The sequence below is a fragment of the Anoplopoma fimbria genome, chromosome 12 (assembly GCF_027596085.1).
Source record: "Anoplopoma fimbria isolate UVic2021 breed Golden Eagle Sablefish chromosome 12, Afim_UVic_2022, whole genome shotgun sequence".
NCBI lineage: Eukaryota > Metazoa > Chordata > Actinopteri > Perciformes > Anoplopomatidae > Anoplopoma > Anoplopoma fimbria.
The window spans coordinates 19,748,420-19,770,320 of NC_072460.1; the positions used below are offsets into that span (position 1 = coordinate 19,748,420).

Genomic DNA, 21,901 nt, shown 5'->3' on the forward strand with positions numbered 1-21,901 from the left:
CAAACTGGCTCAGCATATGTGACAAGGAGGGGAGACAAGTCAGGTTGAAAGTGATAAATGAACGGATTTATTATCACTTAAACAATCATATTTACCAATAGCATGAGGTGTGGAGAGTAGTGGCATCAGTGGTGAATGTAGTGCATGGATGAGTTGAGATGTGTGTGTTGCTGTTGAGTGTAAAAGGAAGCCATCAAAAGAACCAAGAACCAACAACCTGTAGCAGCGTGGAGCCTAGGGGAGAGAGAGAGACAATGAGACCAGGCTGGCTTATATCACCTTGGGTAGAGGCCTAGCCAGGTGTGAGCAACTTGCCCTAACGACCCTCGCTTTCAGCCAACTCCTGCAGGAAGTAATCAGCTGCCGAAAGGGAGGGGTCGTAACAATATCCAAGAGAAACTTGAATTGGTGATCATCAATAGTGGAGTTCTCATTTGAATCTGCACCCAAATGTGTTGGATTAAACAACATATAAAAAAACAGCCCTATGATTGTGCTCCACTTTTCAGATTGAGTTTGAATCAATCAAGCTGGAGCTGACCCACAAGAACGAGGAGCAGGAGGAACAGCGAGCTCAGATGGAGGAGGCTGAGAGGCTGAAGGAGATAGCAGAGAGGCAGCTGGATGAGGCCCTGGAAGCCCTGAAGGAGGAGAGGGAGCAGAAGAACTGTCTGCGGCGAGAGCTCTCCGCCCTGACCCTTAACCCTTTCGATTCTATGGGGAACCTGGAGCTCCACTTGGACCAGCTGGATGACAGCCAGGAGGAGGGCCAGGGGGGAGACGGGGAAGGTGAGGGAGAGGATCAGGACAGCGGCATTAATAATGGTCCTGGATCCGCTCCCAGTTCTGCTCACCCTCCTCACTTGGGGGGCTCCAAAAGTAACGGCCTCATCCATCGCTACTCCACTCCACGCAGCAGTGATGTGTTCCTGCGCGCTCCTGCCTCTGGGCTGGTGTCCGACCTGCTGAGTGAGCTACACTTTTCAGACAGCCAGAAGCTAAAACAGCAACTCTTACAGGTACGCGACAGCACAACACTTTTAAAAAAATGTATTAAAAAAGGTTGAATTATGGCAGTGCTCAAAAGAAAAAAAAAATTGTGAAAATGATTACCACAAAAAGATATTGGGGCAGTATTTACTCGTTATATTATTTGAATCAAGAGGAAAAACAATGCTAAGCTAAGTAGTGCCATTTTGTGAGAACTTAATAGCAGCCTGTCCTCTCCTGCTGACACTTTGCACTTATTAACAGGGAACAAAGTATACAGCGAAATTCTTCCGTGATTTACCGAACTGCATTTATATTTAGATGAAAGTATTCGTTCTATTCTGGCTGAGCAGTGAGTTTCTCATAGAGATTGGTTTGTGTGTCTGATTTATTAACGGGGGTGTGTGCCACGTGCCACTTCCTGCTTCAAACCACTTCCCTTGTATGTTGATGAAGGAGTGAGCCTTCCTACGTTGAAGCGAAATTACCTAGCAACACATTTCATCATCTACTTCCCCAAGGGATTTTTGTGAACTCCCACCTGATACAGTTTTTTTACTCACAAATATAGGGTACTTTAGAAAATGAAGGATGTCTTGAACCCTTTCTGAGGGATATATATTATTCATGACGCCTTAAATCGGGGGAGGGTTGGGTTAGCAAGCTGCTACCCACCACATGTTGGGTCTTGAGCTGAATTGGGTCATCCACTGTCTTACATTAAAAATGCATAAAGACTAAAGGTGGTGGGGGGGGGAGAAATTTGTGTCACAGAAAACTGCCCTTTTGTTTTATGGCAAATAAATCAGTATTGGCCCTTTTGGTGAACAGAAATGGATGATTATTCAACTAATGAACAGCAGTAAGTCTAGAAAATTTAAGAAATATATGCTCATACAAACGTTGTCATCTTTTGTTTTTGCGTGAGTCCAGGCAGAACGAGAGAAATCCGGTCTGATTAGCAAGGTGGAGGAACTGCAGATGCAGCTGGTAATGTCCAAACAGGCCCTCAGTCAGCAAGCGGACAAGGTTGGATCGCTCACGCAACAGCTGGAAGCCGTGCAGAGCAGCCAGCAGCACAACCAAGAGGCAGGCAACAAGGGAGATGATGAGAACGGAGACGGTAGCAGTGAAGTCTTTGACTACGAGGTAGACACCAAGAGCAAGGAGGTGCTGGAGGCGCGAATGCGTTCAGCCAGCGAAGAGCTTCTGAAGCTACGAGATGAACTATCTCAGGCAGGAACTCGTTATAACACCCTGGAGCACAGGTACAAGCAGGAGAAGGATCGATGGCGGGCAGAGGCCCAGGAGCTGGCTGACAAGATCCGTCAGTGCATCAAGTCCAGCAAGCAGGACCAGGAGCGCATCAGTGAGCTGGAGAAGGAGATCGGAGCCACACGGAAAGTCGCCATCGATTCAGAAGGGCATTTGACCGTCGCCCAGGAAGAGCTGCTGGCCTTCTCCGAAGAGCTGTCCAACCTCTATCACCACATCTGCGTGTGCAACAACCTGACGCCCAAACGCGTCACCCTGGACTATTACCGTGATGGTGCCAGGGCAAGTTTAGCAGGTGGTGCACGAAGATCACACTATGTCTTCCCCCAGCAAAACTCCCAGAAGAAGCCGCGATCCAACGACGCGTACATCTCCAAAGCTTCAGCGTTGCAGGTTATGGGCGAGGTGGACAGTGCAGGAACCAGCGGGGAATCTCCCAATTGCCCCGGATCCCCCACCCTGGATTTCAGGGACCCTTCAAACGTCCGCAACTTGGTAGCAGTCATCCGTTGCCAGGTCAAACACCTCCGGGTAAGAATGCACTGCCTAACACTTACAGTCTGCCAGACATTTACTAGAATGCTACTCTACCAGTACTTGATTGTTTGGGAATTGAAAGTAATATAAACAGTGCAAATGATCTAACTCCTTCATTGTGTCTCGATCAATGGAAGCCAGGCTTTTGATCCGTGTGAAGGCCTTTCCTCCTTCACAAATTTCCTGCTGAAGCTAATGCTCAGCTCCAACTGTTCAATGTAGTTGAGTAGCTCCTGTGTCGGTTCAATTCCAACGCCTGTTGTGGAACTTGCTGACACGTGTGTGTGTGTGTGTCTGGGTTAGAATGGATTGGATTACTAGGGGTCAAAGGTGAGTCGTGGCTTTCCCTACAGAAAATCCTCTCAGAAAACCCTCTCAGAAAACAGCAGTGGCAGGAACTCTGGGAACTTTTAACGCAGTGAGACACAGTTTGAAACGGATATAATTGTCCCTTTTACTTCTTTTGTTTCTGTAGATTAATTTCACAGATGAATAACAGTATTGTCAAGAAATCATAGATAAAATGTGCACATTTTGCATTATTTGTTTTTTTGCCACTGTTTATAATGTGATATTTGGAAAATCTCTAATCTGCAAGACAAAGACTTTTCCTATTTTCAGATCTTGACACAATGTTTACTTTACTACTGAAACAAACCCATTTCACCCCCTTTGTGAATAACTCTGTGTTCTCTCAGGTGGCAGTGGACCTCTGTCGTCAGAGGGGTGCGATGCCTTACTCAGGGTTCAGCAGCAGCGGAGAGTCAGAGCGGGATGCTGAAAGCCTAATGGAGGAAGTACTAAAACTCAAGTCCCTTCTCAGCACTAAGAGAGAACAGATTGCTACCCTCAGGACTGTCCTCAAGGCTAACAAACAGGTAGGTCACAGCAGGCCCTGGCTACGCTACAGAGTTCTCTGTAAACTCTCACAATAGTGTTCCACTGAAGGGTAAGTCAACCTGACCTTTCAGGGACTTTCGCCAAAACCAATCCTATATTGTCCAGGGCCAAAAGGTAGTTTTTTTTTTTTGTTGCCTCATTAAAAAATAAGCTATCCCATATTTGTCCATTTTGGTTTACTACATCAGTTTCTTGACAAAAAAATCCTAAGAACAGCTATCTTGGTACAGAGAGATGTTTGGGAAACCTAGTCTCTCTTCTGTTGACAATATTCTTCCCTATTCTTAATAAAGGCCTGACCAAAGAGAGCAGCTCTTCTTTATTATCCACACATAACAGTATGGCTGGCCTGTATCATCAGTGGCTTGTCTAGACATTCCCTTGGGCTCACATGTGTCTGCACCTTAAGTACAGTGGGATGTTGCGCTCCTCAGAGGTTGAACTCTCCTCCCCCTCCTCGTTGCTGTAGCTCAAGCATCGCCTGACCTGCTCCTGTCATTCCCTTAGCTGTCACACTCCCTTTCACACACACACACACATACATACCACACTCAAGGTATTGTATTTCGTTGAGCTGTGCTCACGTACAGCAGTGTACCCTCTCAATTCTGATTTCTAAGACTATGTTGGCAACGCTTGTGTTTTCACTCATGTAATCAGGATGTTCTTTTTGCATTGTTGCTTGCATTCAAGTCACAGATATGTAAAAGGTGATCACACAAGAGGGAAAACGTGTGCATAGGCTCGGCTTCTATCCAATCAGATGTTGTTGTCAACAAACTGTCATACTCTCCAGCCAATCGTATTGTTCTCATCGTACAGCCGAGCACACAGAGACCACTGGGTGACCTCAAAACACTGTGAAGACAAATAACTTACAAATGCAATATATTATTAATTTTTTTTTTTAGAAAATCAAGCAAGGCGAAACCAAAGTGATGTGTTTCGTCTATCTCCTCTATGATCCATTCAGTCCGGGGACAGCACTGCACGGCCCTATGCAAAAATCCTCAACATAACTGTATTTTTGTTGTTTTTGCTAGTCGATACATGTATATTCTATACAAATCATGCACGGTAGTATGCATCTTAACAGACTAACTAAAGGGGAATTATGGCGCTAGAGTATTTTATAATAGTGCAATCATCTTGCTTGTCGATGCAGACAGCAGAGTTGGCCCTGTCCAATTTGAAAACTAAGTACGAGACAGAGAAGAGCATGGTGTCGGAGACCATGATGAAACTGAGGAACGAGCTCAAAGCCTTGAAGGAGGACGCCGCCACCTTCTCTTCACTACGAGTCATGTTTGCCAGTCGGTAAGTTTTCCAATTTATGTATTTAAAAAAAAAAAAAAGGTAGGCATTATATGCAGCAGTGTTATGAAAGACAAAAAAAGACTAGTAGATTCTTCTTGGCTTTTAAGTTAATTATAGCTAACCCATGTTAATTAGATCTGATTGACTGCTCTTTCCTAGTGTTTTTAATGCTTAGTAATGGTGCTCTTGTTGTGGCACAGCATCTGCCATGTAATAAGCTTACCATGCTTACAACGCCTGTGGACAATCCACTGGTTCACGTGAAGATTATCAACCACGTGCTCTGCCCTGTGCTGATGGGGGGGAGGAGGCAGGAACAGATTTGTCCCCATCAAGCCAGGTTACCTTAATGAAGGAGAAGCCTCGTGTCTGTGGGGAATGGGTAGGATCATTGACAGGGTGGGGAGGTGCTGTGAAGAGTTAAACTTACAAAGCACAGTACTTCACTCACTAATCACTAACCTCTTTTTAGTGATTAGTGTGTTTTCTATTGGTTTGTGAGTAAACTAATGTGTTTTATTTCCCCTTTGCTTTTTCTGGATTTGTAATGGTCTGCAGAAATGTTTTCATTATTTGTTATAAATTGCCTGAGAAGCTTATTACATTACATTACATTACATTACAGTCATTTAGCAGACGCTTTTATCCAAAGCGACTTACAATCAGTAGTATATTAAACATGCATTACCTGTCTATGACCTCTCCAGACACCATTTTATTATCCTTTAGAAAGATTGCTGTACAGACTTGGTCAAGGACTAATACGGTCTATTGCAACAGGCTAAAGATTACATCTTAAAAGATCCCCAAGTGGTGTGGTGCCATCATGTGGATAGCTGGAGTGAATGCATTTCAACAGTATATGATGACAAATGAATATTTCTATTTCAAATTAAAAACTTATTCCAGTCAAATTATGTATATATATGATCATTTGATGTTTTGAAATATAACAAGTAATATAACAAGTCATTCATTAATCCAAAAAACTGCTAGATTAATCAATAATAAAAAATAATCTTAAATTGTAATCCCAGCGTGTCACAGCTTGTGTAATAAGTCTGTGTCTGCCTTACTATAATTAATGTGAAGCATGTCGTGTGTCTCTGGATTTGTGAACCAATTTGTTTTCGCCTGCTTGTGCATGTTGCATCTTTTCACTGTCTACAATCTCTCAGGTGTGACCAGTATGTCACCCAGCTGGATGAGATGCAGAGGCAGCTGGCAGCCGCCGAGGATGAGAAGAGGACCCTGAATTCTCTGCTGCGTATGGCCATACAGCAGAAACTGGCTCTTACTCAGCGTTTGGAGGACCTGGAGGCCCCCTTGTCTCCCCACAGCTTGAACAGCAGCCCCCGCCGCTCCCGGGCCAAAGAGCTGGCCGCCAAGTCAGGCCGGGGTCCAAGGAGCCCCCGAAGCAGTCCTGCTCGCCCCCCATTGAGAAGCAGTCCACGGGCTAGCCCTGTTCTCGGCGGCAGCGTCTCTGCAATGGCCACGCACCACCTGCGAGGTCTCACCCGAAGTCTCCACACAAGCCCCGTAAGAACCTCTCTCTCTCTCTGTCCTGACAACAACGTCCAGACGAGCAGCCTGTCTCGCAGAGGCAAGGGTCTCCCGCGGGACGCCACCTTTGTTAGAAGTCATAGTGTCAGTGATATGTTTAGCGCAGAGTTAAGTCCCGGCTACTCCATGCGTAAAGGCTCCACCGGTTCTGTGAACAGCGAGTTCACGGTAAAAAATAAACAACTCGGCGATTCAAGAAAAGGTGAGTCAGGACGGAGATCTTCAGTCCCCGTACGTCAGGACACCTTCATCACAACTCGTGTGGTACCTGCCTCTTCCACCAGGCAAAGGTCTTTGTATTCGTCATCCACAGATAATCTAACCTCTTCTAAAGCCTTGTGTGTGTATCCTAACACATCTGACGCATGGGGTGAAAGTCAACAAAAGCCTGATCTAAAACCACACTTAGATTCTTCGGTAAGAAGAAAACAGCCGAGTTGCAGGCCTAATTCTGCACAAGCAGCAGCCGCATGTCGTAACACATTTCAGTCACACACAGCCCCTTTGCCGTCTAACGCTAAATCTTCAGGGGCCCCGGCGACCACACCCACCCCTGTTCACAATCCACCCGGTAAGAGCAGGTTGTCCGGGGTCTGTAGAGAGTCTAGGCGCAGATCATCCACCTCCACAAGTAGAACCACTGAGGAATCTCTCAGTAACGTCAGTAGGAGCTCTGCTAACAGAGCTCAGGGCACACCTGCCAGGCCCCGAAGCTCACACTCTAAATCATCTCGCAGGCGATAAGATCAAGTCTAAGTCTAATGGCTATACGTCGTTTAAAAAATAAATAAGCCATACTATGCTATTGTATATTAAATAAATAATCTTTAGTTTTTTGTTTAGATATAACGCTATTGGGGTTAAGATTTTATTTTATACATCTCATGTAGCTGTTTGGACCCCCAAATTTGCTGATCCTTTACATTTTGTATGGATCCATTTATCCTTATTAATTACCCCTCATCTCTTTTAACATAATTTTTTCATTTTGAACTAAATTTGTTTTTTTTGTGTCTCTGTCTCATCCTGTCTCTGTAGCGCTGAAACCCTCCTTCCATCACTTCAAACCCCCTGTTCTCCATAAGGACCTGACTTCATGTTGACTCCCCGGCTCCCACCTCCCTTCCTGACTCAAGACATCCTGTCCATCCCAGTTATGATGCAACATTTCCCAGTCTACCCACCAGAACCATGGATTTAAAAAAAAAAAAAAAAAAAAAGATTCTCTCATCCCCCGCCCTCTTGGTTTCCTCTGCTTGGATCGGAGAGAAACCTGCATGCAGCTTGAAGGAGGGTGAAGAGACAAATGTGCTGCTCGTTGCTCTTTGAAGTCTCTGTGACTTTTGTCTTGTCCCGAGTGGATCCATCTGGTCTTGTTCGAGGCTGCTATGTGTTTTGTGAACCAGTGACAGTATTATTTCCAGAATGAGGGACTTATCATGTGCAGTATTTACAGTCCTCAGACTTTGATTCAAGGCTATGCTCTCTTTTAAAGGCTGTATGTCTTTACACTCTTGCCTTTAGTCTGGCGTCTTTTAGAGTAGATCACCTGTCATAACTCTCCCAGGTAGTTGTTTTTGTAGAACAATGCAGCCTTACTAACGTTATTGCTATCCCACAAGTAGAGAGCCTTCTATTTTCCTGAGATCCCCCCCCCTGTTACTGGTGATACAGTTACATGCCCTTTTTCTTTTTGTCCTGTGATGCGTCTGGCACTCTGGCTTTTGTCCATTAGCACTGCCCTTTAACTTGGAGGTCAGTAAATATGCTATTCAGTTGATGGAAATAGATCAGCCATAAGTCGACCACCTCAGGTCAAGCAGAGTAATCAGATTCATGATTTGATCTTTAATGACCGTCTTACTTTGCAAACTATGCAGACCAATTCAGGACAGTGCACTTCCTGCTGTTCTTTGGAGTCAGGCTGGGCTTTTGAAACTTGCCTTCACTTTCAGTACACAGTGGATGGCTGTAGCTGATTTTAAACAGCCATTTAGCATCTCTCACAAAAAGCAGCTTTTGGAAGTTATCTGGCCGTTGCAAGCATCCCGTTGGCTGATAACGTAACTTCCTGCTTTTCCGGCTGTTGATTATAAAAGATGGTCTCACGTCGCTTAAGAATTGAAGTGGCTTGGTTTATGTAAGCAAAAAAAAAAAAATAATAACATGTTGGGCCATGCACATTCCCCTTGGCTACATAATCATAACAGTTTCCATTCAGCTTCTGCTTTTCCTCACTCCTTTGAACAGCTAAGCAACGATACTCATGTTTTGTATTCCATCATTTAATGTCACCCTGCTTTTGTCTGCTTCCAAAGTTAGCATGTTCTAATTAACTAGCATTACCCACAACACACTAGTTTTCTTCTCTACCGAACCCATTGCGTTCAGTAAGCAATGCTTGTAGTTCTAGCAGTCTGCTGTTAGAGTTGCTGCTTGTAGAAAAATGAAATAATGATATCGTCCCATTATTTTAAAAGCATCGCACAGTGCTTTGCATATATTAGCACATTATGGCTTAAAAGAAAGAATAAATGCATTTTACAAAACAAAATACTTCAAAGAGAGGCGTAACTCCAATGTGGCATGGCTCTGCTAGAAGGAGCTCCACAAGTATCCACCTGTATCGCAAAGAAAAGATGTATCTGCTGATTACCCAACATGGGATGCTAATAGAGTAGTTTGATGCCAGAGCGGTGATTTGAGGACAGTAACACAAATGTAAACATTGGCACTGTTTCAAAACTCGCCTCTTTGAATGCAGTTACAAATTCAACTTGAATTGACCTGCAGTAGACCAATCATGAACTTTAAGGCCACATTTAGAAATGCAAAAAAAAATGTTGAATCCATTTGGTCTTTAAGCTCAACTGTCCTGTGGTTTAGTAGAAGAGGCCACAACCTGCTGATATGTTTTTATTTTTGGTGCCTTGGTTTTGATCTTGTCTGTTGATTTTAGTCTTCATCACATTTTATTTTTTTTAAATAGAGACTACTTTTCAACACTGTAGTTGTGATTTATTTTGAAGGTATGTTTTATTTACTTTCTCATGAAGCAGCGTTAGCACTGAATAAGGTGATATCTCATTTTGGTAAATATTTTCACTTTTTAGCTTGCATGCCTTATATGACCTCATTAGTATTAACTAATGAACAATGAATGCAGAAAATCAAGAACATAATGTATCAACAACATTATAGATGGAAGGTGAAGTTTCCTTGCTAAGAAGTGGAAATGCTTTAACATTATGTCATATTTCTTCGAAGGATGTAAATGGATTTCTTAATCTATTTAATTCACTCTGTGCAAATGGGTGTATAATTTAATTACCATTGTTGTATAATATTTTAACTGTGTTTATGTGGTCTGCGTTCCGTGTCTGTATATTGTTCTAGAGGGCGACGTGCACACTCCGCATAACACATTGTATGGTCCTCAACATTTTGTGTGCAATTTCCTTTCATTGACCTGTGAACCACTTTTGTCATGAAGAATAAAAACAAGCCAACACTGTATGTTCATCGTGGTCTTTTGACTTCAAACACAGAATTTTGAATACTGCTTGAAGTTGTGGTGGAAGTTTTTCCCAATACAATTTACTATACTAATACCCAATTTGTACTAGTACTATCTATGTCCCGAGATGAGTCCCAATGAGCGTTGAAATAATGATCAAATGACAAATGAAATGTCCTTGCGGTATTTTATTTCTTTGCATGAAAGAGCCAGAAGTTTACAGAGTCACCGGGAGCCTGCAAAGTACTGAACCCCCGAGTAAGGCTGCTCACCCCTGCATATATGGGAGCCGGGGTGGCTAGGCTCAGTTCTGTGTTAGCATCTCCTGACAATGAATGTGTAAAGGAGGGGGGGTATGAAGAACAGAAGGGGTGCATGAATATCAAAGAAGAAACAAAGGAGAGGGAGAAGACCAAAAGGTGGGTATGAGTCTCAGGTGGGGAGGAAGGACCAAGGTGTGAGAGGGCCAAAAGGTGGGGGCATGAATGACAAAGAGGTGAAGGGACATAAGGAGCAGGGGGGGGGGTTAACATCTCCACACAGTGTAACTTAACATACAGAGAGACGAGGTTCTCGACCTTTAGAGTACACATCATAGTACATTTCATTCAAAACCTTTAGAGTAAAATCTTCACATCATAGTACATTTCTTTAGAGTAAAATTCATCAAACATTTCTTTACACTATATACTTCCAATTTACACTAATATAATTTTCCATTACAAAGTTTATAATATGGGATCATACAGCAGGTTACTACCATTTTATTGTAAAGTTTCTGCTAAAATCACGTGGTCTGTCAGTGGTATGTGGTGGGTAAAGCGCTCATTCTAAAATCTTACTGGATTTTTTTTTTTCCCTATAAGGAAAGAAAAAGAGAGAATGTAAACATTGATCTGTAGTGCAATTGCTTTGACATCTGAAAAATGCATCGTACTGCATTCTCAATTTTTGTCCACATTTTATAAAACTTCTCAGGTGATTAATCTAAGCAGATTGGCTAATAACAGAATTTCCATCTTTGGGTGACTGTTAAAGGCAAAAACAGCCTTAGGGGCAGCTGTGGCACATGAGGTAGAGCGCTTGTCCCGTAACCACAAGGTTGTTGGTTCAAACCCCTCTACTGGCAACATGCCGAGGTGTCCTTGAGCAAGACACCTAACCCCAAGTTGCTCCCCGGGCACTTCTTTGCAGCCCACTGCTCCTCCGGGATGGGTTAAATGCAGAGAAATAATTTCCCCATTGTGGGACTAATAAAGGATTGATTATTATTATTAATCTAAGCAGATTGGCTAATAACAGAATTTCCATCTTTGGGTGACTGTTAAAGGCAAAAACAGCCTTATGACAGTCCAAACATTCCAAGGGGGGCGTGACTAATGTGCAAATGTTCCTCTGCAATTTGTTGGATTTGAAAATAAATTAAATGCTGAAGATACAATCGGATAAATACACAGGTCCCAGCACTAAAAAATAAAACGAAAGCAAAGAATGAACCAAGTGCATTAAAATATAAACTTAATACAGTACCACCCAAAGCATAACCTCTAGTCTAAAGCATTTACAACCACTGATAAGGAACTGAATGAGTTCTGAGTTCCTCAACACTACTTTGAGACATCTGACTATGAAGATTCTTGATGTGATAGATTATATCTATGAGCATGCAGCAACGTATTCTAGAGCAGATTAGTAGCCTACTTGCTGCATGAACCTGTATCGAAGGCCTGCCTGCAGAACAAGTTTTGTTAAGCTCCTGATCTCCTTGTGAGGAGTTAAAATAAATAAAACTGTATAGTATATTAGTATAACAGTCTATTTGGATGACCTTTACAAGCAAACACAAGGCAATGACGCATGTGTTCTTACACTGAAAGGAAAACCAGACGAAGGAGCTGGTCTCTGGCACACTCACATTTTTTTCTCCCCTAAATCTGCCTCGGCGTCCATCTCCGTCAGAGATGACACCATCATCACAGCTATGACTCATCTAGAGTGCATAAGAAAGGAAGGTGAAGTTGCCATTTTTAAAAGTGATTCCCTCCAATGCAAGCAAATAAATTATGGAAATGTAGCTTCTTTCGAAAATGTAGCACTTCAACTGAATTCTTCCTCTCAAGTTATGTTCCTAAACATCTATAGGCAACCAAAATACTGGGCTGCAGACATGTTTTGGTGACTTTATTAAACTGCTGTCTATAATCTATAATTACTTTGAGGGGTTTTTTATGTTTTAAAATCCATGTTGACAAACTCGCAGCCAGGACAGAGGAGCCACAGAACTGTAGGGTGTTCTTGATAACTATGAACTGACATGTGACAGAGCTACACAAAATAATGGGCACACTCTCAATTATCTCCAGGGGTCTGAACAGTTTGTGGTAAACAATGTTGCTCTTTCTGATCATCATCACCCTCTCTTGGGTCTCAGTCAATGAGTTTACAGATCATTTTAATTCACAAATATCAATAATGCTATTGCTCCACCTTTACACTTATCTTAGAGTATGACCCATCCAGACCTCTCAGGTCGTCTTGGAGATATCTTCTTTCTGTTCAGAGTCAAAACTAAGTCCCGTTTTTATGCACCATATATCTGGAATAATCTGCAGGCCAGTTGCAACTCTCACTTTTAAATCAGGGATGAAGACTTTTGTGTTTGTCGCTGCTTTTTATTAAATCGAATAACAACTAATTTCTTACACTGCACAGTCACTTTTATTCTTGGTTTTTATACCTGTCTTATTCTATTTTAGCTTGTTTTCACTTTCCTATCCCCACGTATTTTAATGATATGTTTTAATCGTATTTAAAGATCTTTCTTTTGCACTTTTTCTTTTGGCTTTTGATGTTTTTTTTACACGCCTCGCCTCTCACCACTGCATATAAATAAAAGTGAGAATAATGTGTGTTATAAGATATTCTATTTCAAGGTCCTGAATACTTTTTGAAGAAAAAAAATACATCATCATGGGGATAATCCTGCAAATTTCCCGCTGCGACTAATAAAGGATTATGTTATCTTATGTTATCTTATTTTATGTTATCTTATTTTATCTTATCTTATCTTGTCTTATTTTATCTTGTCTTATTTTATCTTATCTTATTTTATCTTATCTTATTTTATCTTGTTTTATTTTATCTTATTTTATTTTATCTTATCTTATCTTATCTTATCTTAACTTATCTTATCTTATTTTATGTTATCTTATCTTATTTTATCTTATCTTAACTTATCTTATCTTAACCTGCCCTGACTTAAGCCCCTCCCCCTGTGGACAGAGGGGCGTGTCTCTCGGGCATGGCTGCCCTGCGGGGCGGGTTCTCATTAAACAGGCATGAGGCTGATCTGTTGTTGTCATCCGTCTGCAACGACAGCAGATTTTAACCCGCGATAACATTTGCACAGTAAAATGTATTTTAAGGCGGCGGGCGCTGCAGTGACGCGGACACTGTGGACACGAGGACACGGGACTCCTCCGCTGGTTCGATCCCACAAAGTGAACAACCCGCCGACACCCTGCAGAGCGTCGACGGGCGGTGAGACAGGCTGCAGCCCCGATGCTGACCGGCCGAGCGGCGACGTGCCGTCCTCCGGGGAGCCGCCTCACAGATGCAAGACCGGGGAGAAGAAGAGACCCAGGGAGCCCGTGGGTGCTCCCGGGGTGACTGGTGTCAGGAGAGGGTTGTACACGTCCACCACGGCCCCGGTGAACCAGACGTCCTACCTGTGGGCCCGGTACAATGACACCAAACGGCTGGTTCACGGTAAGCAGCAGCAGGGTGGTCCCCTCCCTCCTCCCCCAAAGACCCCCCAACCGTTAGTCATCCACGTCACCATGGCTCCCCGTTCAGCCGTTGGTGTAGACATTTTGTTGAAAGAACTGTTGTTTCATCCTCGTGGGATAAACGTTACAGACACAGACACGCGTCATTTGTTGTTGGTTCAACAAATGACTTTTAGGATAAAGTTTAAACAACTGTGTGCTTTAAAAAAAAAAAAAGAAGATATATATCACAACAAGTCAGTAACAAGTTCCCCTCAGTTCCGCTTTTTGATAAAATAAAGCTGCCCCATCTTATGCCAAAGTGAAATACTGACTAACTTTACCATTCAGGTTATTGTCTAATGTTATATTAATGCAGTCAGCTGCTGTTGTTGTTATTATCTAACAGTGGAAGACTCAACCTGAGTAACTTCAGTGTCACCTTTAAAGACTCATTAAAACATGCAATTATGTTCCCAAATTCTACATGAATTATTCTACCATAGTTTTTAGAGAAACTCTCAGTAATAAATAGACTAAAAAACTATTATTGTTGTTTTTTTAGACTTTCCAGAGAAATATATAATGTCTTAATTTGTCCTATAGTTGTTTATGGTGGAGCAGACCACTGTCATAACGGTACATTAGGCATACAATGTATAAAGTGTAATGATTATGATAGAACATAAATAAAGAATGAACAATTTCAGGTCTAAAAAAAACAAACTTCTATCGTGATTCACCTTTATAACACAATTAAGTTAAATTGAGTGAGTTTGTTTATTTAACATATCCTATTTCAAACATTTATTGCTTATATTTTGATTTATATTTATTGTATTTTATTATATGTTTTGTCTTTTTATATAAAATAGGTTTTTTCTTTTTTTTCATGGTCCCACCCAGCTACAGCATTCACTCCATTGTACTCCTATGACTGGATTGACAATAAACATCTTGAATATTTACTTTTCACAACTGTTATTCTGTCCATGTGGCCCAGGCCTATTTATTACAGTGGTGGAATAATATTTAGACACCTGAGTCACAATATCAGTCAGTAATAAGAAAGGCTACAAGTTCAAAAACTCTTACAACTAAAAAGCCCTGCATTCAAAACCGTACATAAGTAAAAGTGCACAAGCACTTACAGAGTACATTAATCCTCAAAACACTTTTCCAGCTGAAAATCAAAGTAAATGGGTATTTTGTCGTGTTGTTGTTGGATTAGTTTCCTGATCCTGACATTTTAATGAAAAGTATTTGAACTCTAAATATTTTGTTCTAAATATGCACAAGGGTGGAGTTTTTCCCAGAAATCTCTTAATCATCCTACTTTGTTAGGCTTAGGAAATGTTCATGGTTTTGGTTCAAATAAACCCTTTTCTGGCATAAAGCCCAGATGGCAAACTTCCCATGTGCTCTTTGCATAGCGACTGTCCATATGGAGGCATTGGGTGTGAATTTGCCCCCCCACACAATGTAAATGTGTGTTTAACTGAGTAACTCCTTCTGTAATATTGGTATATAGCATATTTCTCTTAGCCAAAGTGAAACATGAGTTCTAAACATATTGCGTTTTGATTAAAATGATTACGCACTCTCAGACTAACTTGTTATTTCATAAATGTTATAATTTGGAAGTGTGACTCAGCATAGACACATTTTCAGCAGCACAGTGAGAGCCTAGCCTTGGGTTGTTGCATGGGCATGTCTGCTGCCCAGCTGCAGGTCTCATTGCATTGACACAGTCCTGTGCTCATATGGCAGCCAAAATAGATTAGAGGCTGTCTCAGGAACAGATTATAAAATGTTTGTTTAAACTGTGGCCATGCGGTGGCTGCATGGCTGGTTGTATTTATCAAAGAGTGCAACAGTGGCTAACAAAAACTCATAAAACAGATAATGAAAAGAACCTCTATCACAAGAGGGATTGAATGCTGTGCTCCCAATAAGCGGTACATTAAATAGAATACATGTTTGTAAACAACATGTTCTTTTTTTGGGGTGGACCTAGTTCTGTGAAGACTCATTTGGCATTATAGAAGCACACATTACGCAACTTCCGATGAGCTTGCCAGCCTCACTAGATTGAAATCGGCAGGGGAATTACAGCTTTTACCCCTGCGGATGTCCACAATCAACTGGTTTCATAATAGGCCTACAAGAGAATATTACAGATTTTTATTTTTACCTTGTGAATTGCCTAATCCTACCCTTCCTCAAATGAAAACTGACTTTACCCCATTGTTTTTGTGCTTAGTCATTGCTTCCTCTCTGATTTGATCTACTTTTGACTGGATTCATTAAACGAGGGTTTCCCATCTGCTCTCAGACGTGATCCCACCAGGTGCGTGTAACCTCCTCAACTCCTCCACCATCTACGCCAACAACGAGGTGGACCTGGCTGAAGTGGACATCTACGGCTTTGACTATGACTACACGCTGGCGCTGTACTCAAATGCACTCAACATAATGATCTACAACAAAGCTAGGAGCTTCCTAATCGAGCATTTTAAGGTGTGTTTTACAGTCGCTGCATCAAGTATGTCGGCATTATAACTGCTTTTAGACTCGGGTAAATTTATCCATTATGTCTTCCTGCTTTGCAGTACCCTCAAGGCCTCCACAAATATGATTACATTCCCAACTTTACCGTTCGGGGTCTGCACTATGACATCCAAAAGGTACATTCTCTTAAATCACAAATGTCCCACTGCATGGGGAGAAATGTTTTCATTCCTCCGCTCTAATAATTACTAGTGAAATTATTTCCCCCCTCCTTTAGGGTCTTTTGATGAAGATAGATGCCTTCCATTACATTCAGCCAGGAACAGTGTATCGGTAAGAGGTTGATGCTGTGTTCAGTGTATCTGAACTAACACTTGTGCCACGTTGTTATTTTTAGTTACTTTATCTACAAAGCTGCTGCTGGAGGAAAATGATCTATTTGTTTTGTCAGGTAATGTGTGTGTTTCTAAGCTCTGGTGCATTTGGTGTTCCCAGGGGACTGAGCCCGGTGCCAGACGAGGAGGTCCGTCAGCTCTACGGGGGGACTTTTCATGTTCCACTGCAGCAGGACAGTGGCTTCTATGGAAAGGTGAGGAGGATTTTTTTTTTGTATTATTATAATATTGTACAGTAATATGAATACAATTGGATAATCAATATCAGGTACTTCAGTTGTCTTTGATGCTTTGTAATAATTTTAAACTATTGTGTAGACAGATATGCCTGACTTTTACTACAGTTGTTGCCCTTTTCTATTCAGATATTTTAAAATGTATTTTCTTATTGAAACATGTTCGGTTGGGGACAGATGAGAAAGTTTTTTCTAAATCTGTGGGCTCAACACATCTGATATAATCTCATCGGGCCACTCTCAAACAGGGATGCGCTACAGGATTAAATCTGTCCACAGATATTTCAAGCGTCTGGCTTTGCGTGGCTTTACTATTACGTAAGCCGCGCTGTTGAATTTTTGTAATCTCATTTGTTACATTGTCGTCAGCTGGGAGCCAGTGTCCCTAAAAAGCTGACAGCAAGAACTCTTGTGTCCAACAAAATAATTAGTTTTTAGTTCTCATTTTTTTGTCAATGCTGCACTCAAACAAACATACATTAAATAGAATACTCTTAATTTGTAAACAACATGTTCTTTTTTTGGGGTGGACTTAGTTCTGTGAAGACTCATTTGGCATTATAGAAGCACACATTACGCAACTTCCGATGAGCTTGCCAGCCTCACTAGATTGAAATCGGCAGGGGAATTACAGCTTTTGCCCCTGCGGATGTCCACAATCAACTGGTTTCATAATAGGCCTACAAGAGAATGTTACAGATTTGTATTTTTACCTTGTGAATTGCCTAATCCTACCCTTCCTCAAATGAAAACTGTGACTCATTTCTTTTCAATGCTGCATCTATTGAGTCTGACAGTCACAAAGGGTAACCTGACTTGTTGGCTAATTAGGAGCAATTTGAACAAGAGTTTTCGGTCCATTGGAGCGCGCCTCCCCCCTCTTCTAATTCTCTGTGAAACATTCCTGTCAAAAATAGTTTTGCCGTGGCTCTTGGTTGTGAAGAAAATGGTTCCTTATGTGGTTTGCAAATGTTGATTTCACAAGTTTACAAACATTTACTGCAGCCCAAGTACTTACCAAGCATTCAAATATATTTTTACATCACAGGGACCAAAGGTTAAGCAGTTCATGGACATCTTCTCCATTCCTGAGATGACTCTCTTGGCCGCGGCAAATGATTTTTTCATCACCAACGGCATCGAATACGATCCGGTTCACCTCTTCAAGGACGTCTCGGTCAGTATGTACTGAGTGTTACATCTTATGTTTTAAGTTGTGGCCTCACCCTGTGGCTCATACTGAGAAGTATACTCACCCAGTGTATTTGGCTGTTTTCACACACTGTGATTCTTCAGCTGGAGGCTCAGGAATCTGCTGAGCTCAGTAAAAGTTTGGGCTGGACTCTCATGGGTAGAACAAAGAACAATAACTGCCTTTCCCCTTGGTCCTGAGTTGCCAGGGTTTTCAGTTACAGGGTGTTAGTATAGCTAGCACAAAATCTGAGCTGTAACTACTACTGCTTTTGTCCACAGGGGCCGCCAAAATCAACACAAAATTAATGTTTTTTTTAGTCACGTTAACATTTTCGTACCTTGTGCAATTTCTTTCTGAGTGACTGTAGTTCAGAGCTCTCTCTCAGCAGAAACAACTCATCAAAAACGTACCATGAAATTTGTAGATCTGTTGTGAAGGTCAGTTGCCTCTTTAACACTTATTTAATCCGCAGGAAGCAATTGGCATGGTTCACCTGAAAGGCTACATGTACAAATGGGTCATGGAGGATCTTGGTAAGACATATTTTTCCTTAGTTTGTATCCAGCCAGCACATTACTGCACATAAAATAACATTACGGGAATGTTTTGTGCTTTATGTACTGTCTTCTTTCTCTTCATAGATAAGTTCATTCTGAGAGGAGAAGAGACAGATGCTGTTTTGCATCGATTGGTCAGTCATGGAAAGAAACTATTCCTCATTACCAACAGTCCCTTCAGCTTCGTGTAAGTGTACTTGGCTATCCGTCAGCTATGAGTCCAATATGACCCAGAATGAGGGTAAACTGTTCTGTTGCCATCTGTTATTTTAAGTTTTTTTTTTCCTTTTCCTGTGCACAGGGATAAAGGAATGAGATACATGGTGGGAAAAAACTGGAGAGACTTTTTTGATGTGGTGATCGTTCAGGCAGACAAACCTCACTTCTTCACTGATTGTATCAAGTGAGTAAATGTTTTGGAGAAAGCGGTGAACAAAACGGTCATCATCTTGTTCAGAAATGTCCTTAAAGTGTTTACTTTTACAGACCCTTCAGGCGCTTGGATAGTAATGGAGACCTTCAGTGGGAAAAGATAAACAGTTTGGACAAAGGACAGATCTACAAACAGGTCGGTATTTCTTTTGTCTGACTTCTCTGAAAGCGATCTTTCCTTATGTTTATTGCTTATTTCTCTCTCTGTTCAGGAGCTCTGTTACTACATGTTGTAAATGTTTCATGTTTTAATGTGATGCATTTTTTTCTTTTTTTAATGAATGTTAAGTTGTGGGTATGTGGTTTCTTTTCTGTTTCAGGGAAACCTGTTTGACTTTCTCAGACTGACAGGCTGGAGAGGTTCAAGGGTTCTGTACTTTGGAGACCATCTTTATAGTGACTTGGCTGTAAGTTTCAAATCATGCTGATGAATCACTGCTTTAAGGATCCACTGTATGACTAACTGTTTTAGTGATTGAGATGATTTTTAATGCACATTATGTATCCCATGACTTCAGCATTTCCTCTCAGGATGGGATTTTTTTCAAGAAATATCATTCGTCAGGATTAAAACATTATTATATTATATTATATTATTTATGAGCCAGGCCCTGTCAACCACATTCAGACACAAAAAAACAGATGCCCATTGTCTCAACCTATTGCGCAATTCTGAAATTTTCCAGTGTAACATTTGGGTGGGGCTGCATAGTGAATATTTTAAACACCAGATGGCAGCACAGACTGTCTGATATGTTTAAAAATATAGAATCAATGGCATGTATTTAAAAGGTATAAGAATACGTTACCAGATAATAATATATATATATATATATATATATATCATTAGAAATTAGATCTGAAGAGGGGTAAAGTTAGGGCGCTATTTGGTTCATCTGCTGATCAGTGATGTTTGTGAATTGATTTATGAACCAGCAGCAACACTTTCAAATCTACTCTGTACCCAACTGGAAGCAACTGATTCACTCATAAAACTAAGACTTCCAGAATGCATGAAACTAGAGATGACTGGTGACAAAAACAAGTTGACTAAATAAGTGGTTTAAAAGGGAGTTACTCGTTCAGGAACCAAATATTTTGCTGTCAATAAAATTCCCTGGTAGTATTCTAAGGCCTCTCTCTTAGATGAAGATACAACTTGTTGATGCCACATTGTACAAGCCACAGTTTGACCAAAACAGTTTCCCTTCATGTGGTAGGACCTGATGTTGAGACACGGCTGGCGTACAGCAGCCATTATTCCTGAGCTGGAGCAGGAAACCAAAGTGGTGAGCACCAACCGGTACGCTGTGAGCCTCACCTGGCTACAGGCTTTAACCGGCCTCATGGAGCGCCTACAGGTGAGAAGTTTATGGAGCTTTTTGCATTTTGTTTTAACATCGGGGTCTCACCAAATAACAGCACTGACACACCGCAGAACATGTTAAGAGTCAAAAGAGACAGATGTTTACATAGCTAGCAATTACTAATGTTTTGGAAGCCTCAACTTGTCTCGATTTGTTCATAGCGTTGTTTTCTTTATTTTCATAGTCACATCGGGACCCCGAGTCTCAACAGGTATTTGAAGAATGGCAGAACGAGAGAGAAGAACTCAGGTGGGTGCCATTATCTTAATCCAGTTTTAAGCCCTCCCTGATAAACCCAGTATCATTGCTTTTTATCTCTTGTTTATGGTGCTTGCTTGCTTTTAACTTGATAATTTCAGTTGAATTGACAGCTATAGTTACTTTGCAGATTACGATTTTAAGAACCTATTAAGAGAATATAAAATACAATGCCATTATACATTAAAATAAACTACCTAACTGTATATAAAGTGGTTAAAATGAGCTCCATCTCAGTATTATATATATATATATATATATATATATATATATATATATATATATATATATATGGAGGGCATTCTGCCTGAGAAATCTAAAGCCTACTTTTAAATTTGATACTTACTATAAATGAGTCCAAGACGTTCAATCGTAATTGGGTATTTTTACTTTGTTGTATTGCTACCTTTACTTAGGAAAAGTTTTCGAATACTCCACCACTACATAAGTTAATTCTTATATGCTTAAAATCATATTAACTTATACCCCTAACATTTTATGTCGCAGGGTGATGACAAAGAACGTGTTCAACCCTCAGTTCGGCAGCATCTTCAGAACGTGTCACAACCCCACGTACTTCTCCAGGCGACTCTCTCGTTTCTCAGACATCTACATGGCCTCCATCAGCTGTCTTTTGAACTATGACGATTTGTATACGTTCTACCCCCGCCGCACCCCTCTGCAGCACGAGGCTCCTCTGTGGATGGACCAGCTTTGCACAGGCTGCATGAAGACTCCATTCCTGGAGGAGATGTCTCAGATACGATGAGATCTGTGAACTCCTCAGTGACTGTTTGATATTTTGTATGTTAGTCCTGGCAGACATGTCTGTTTTTCGATTTCCTTTTATATAGCAAAGTTTATTTTTAGTCAAGAAGGTGCGGCACAACTACCTCCTTAGAGGACAAAGCATTCCTGTACAGACCCACGCCCCCTATGACTTCACTAGAAGGTGCTGTAGATTTGCTTGCTGTCCGGAGATCACCAATCCTAGATTGACAGACACTCTGGTTGCTGCCTGAATTCAAGTGATATGAACATTCTGAGCAATATCGAGCTGCCATCGCACAAATAAATAAATAAA

At 41.4% G+C, this 21,901-nt stretch overlaps 2 protein-coding genes across 3 annotated transcripts in view; both read left to right on the plus strand.

The window, feature by feature from the left end:
- zgc:162200 (uncharacterized protein LOC558638 homolog) overlaps nucleotides 1-10,096 on the plus strand; it is a 20,485-nt gene extending 10,389 nt beyond the window's left edge. For both annotated transcript variants that reach the window (XM_054608846.1, XM_054608847.1), the window contains exons 5-10: nucleotides 510-1,019; nucleotides 1,924-2,796; nucleotides 3,501-3,680; nucleotides 4,868-5,019; nucleotides 6,198-6,558; nucleotides 7,621-10,096. In XM_054608846.1, coding sequence (XP_054464821.1) covers nucleotides 510-1,019; nucleotides 1,924-2,796; nucleotides 3,501-3,680; nucleotides 4,868-5,019; nucleotides 6,198-6,558; nucleotides 7,621-7,626 — 2,082 coding nt within the window. In that variant the 3' untranslated portion in view covers nucleotides 7,627-10,096. The remainder of the gene's footprint in view (nucleotides 1-509; nucleotides 1,020-1,923; nucleotides 2,797-3,500; nucleotides 3,681-4,867; nucleotides 5,020-6,197; nucleotides 6,559-7,620) is intronic.
- Nucleotides 10,097-13,432: 3,336 nt separating this feature from the next.
- nt5dc2 (5'-nucleotidase domain containing 2) lies at nucleotides 13,433-21,901 on the plus strand. Its single transcript, XM_054609276.1, has 14 exons — nucleotides 13,433-13,867; nucleotides 16,202-16,386; nucleotides 16,479-16,553; nucleotides 16,655-16,710; nucleotides 16,873-16,966; nucleotides 18,057-18,185; nucleotides 18,676-18,736; nucleotides 18,845-18,947; nucleotides 19,062-19,163; nucleotides 19,247-19,328; nucleotides 19,513-19,599; nucleotides 20,413-20,553; nucleotides 20,744-20,808; nucleotides 21,325-21,901. The coding sequence occupies exons 1-14, from the start codon at nucleotides 13,513-13,515 to the stop codon at nucleotides 21,584-21,586; spliced, it is 1,797 nt and encodes a 598-aa protein (XP_054465251.1). The 5' UTR covers nucleotides 13,433-13,512; the 3' UTR covers nucleotides 21,587-21,901.

Excerpts from the sequence above, each read along its gene's own strand:
- nt5dc2 (XM_054609276.1), top strand. The coding sequence starts at position 13,513 with ATGTATTTTAAGGCGGCGGGCGCTGCAGTGACGCGGACACTGTGGACA. Across the intron at positions 16,711-16,872 it reads CAGCCAGGAACAGTGTATCG|GGGACTGAGCCCGGTGCCAG; the intron begins GTAAGAGGTTGA and ends TGGTGTTCCCAG. Across the intron at positions 19,600-20,412 it reads ATCTTTATAGTGACTTGGCT|GACCTGATGTTGAGACACGG; the intron begins GTAAGTTTCAAA and ends TTCATGTGGTAG.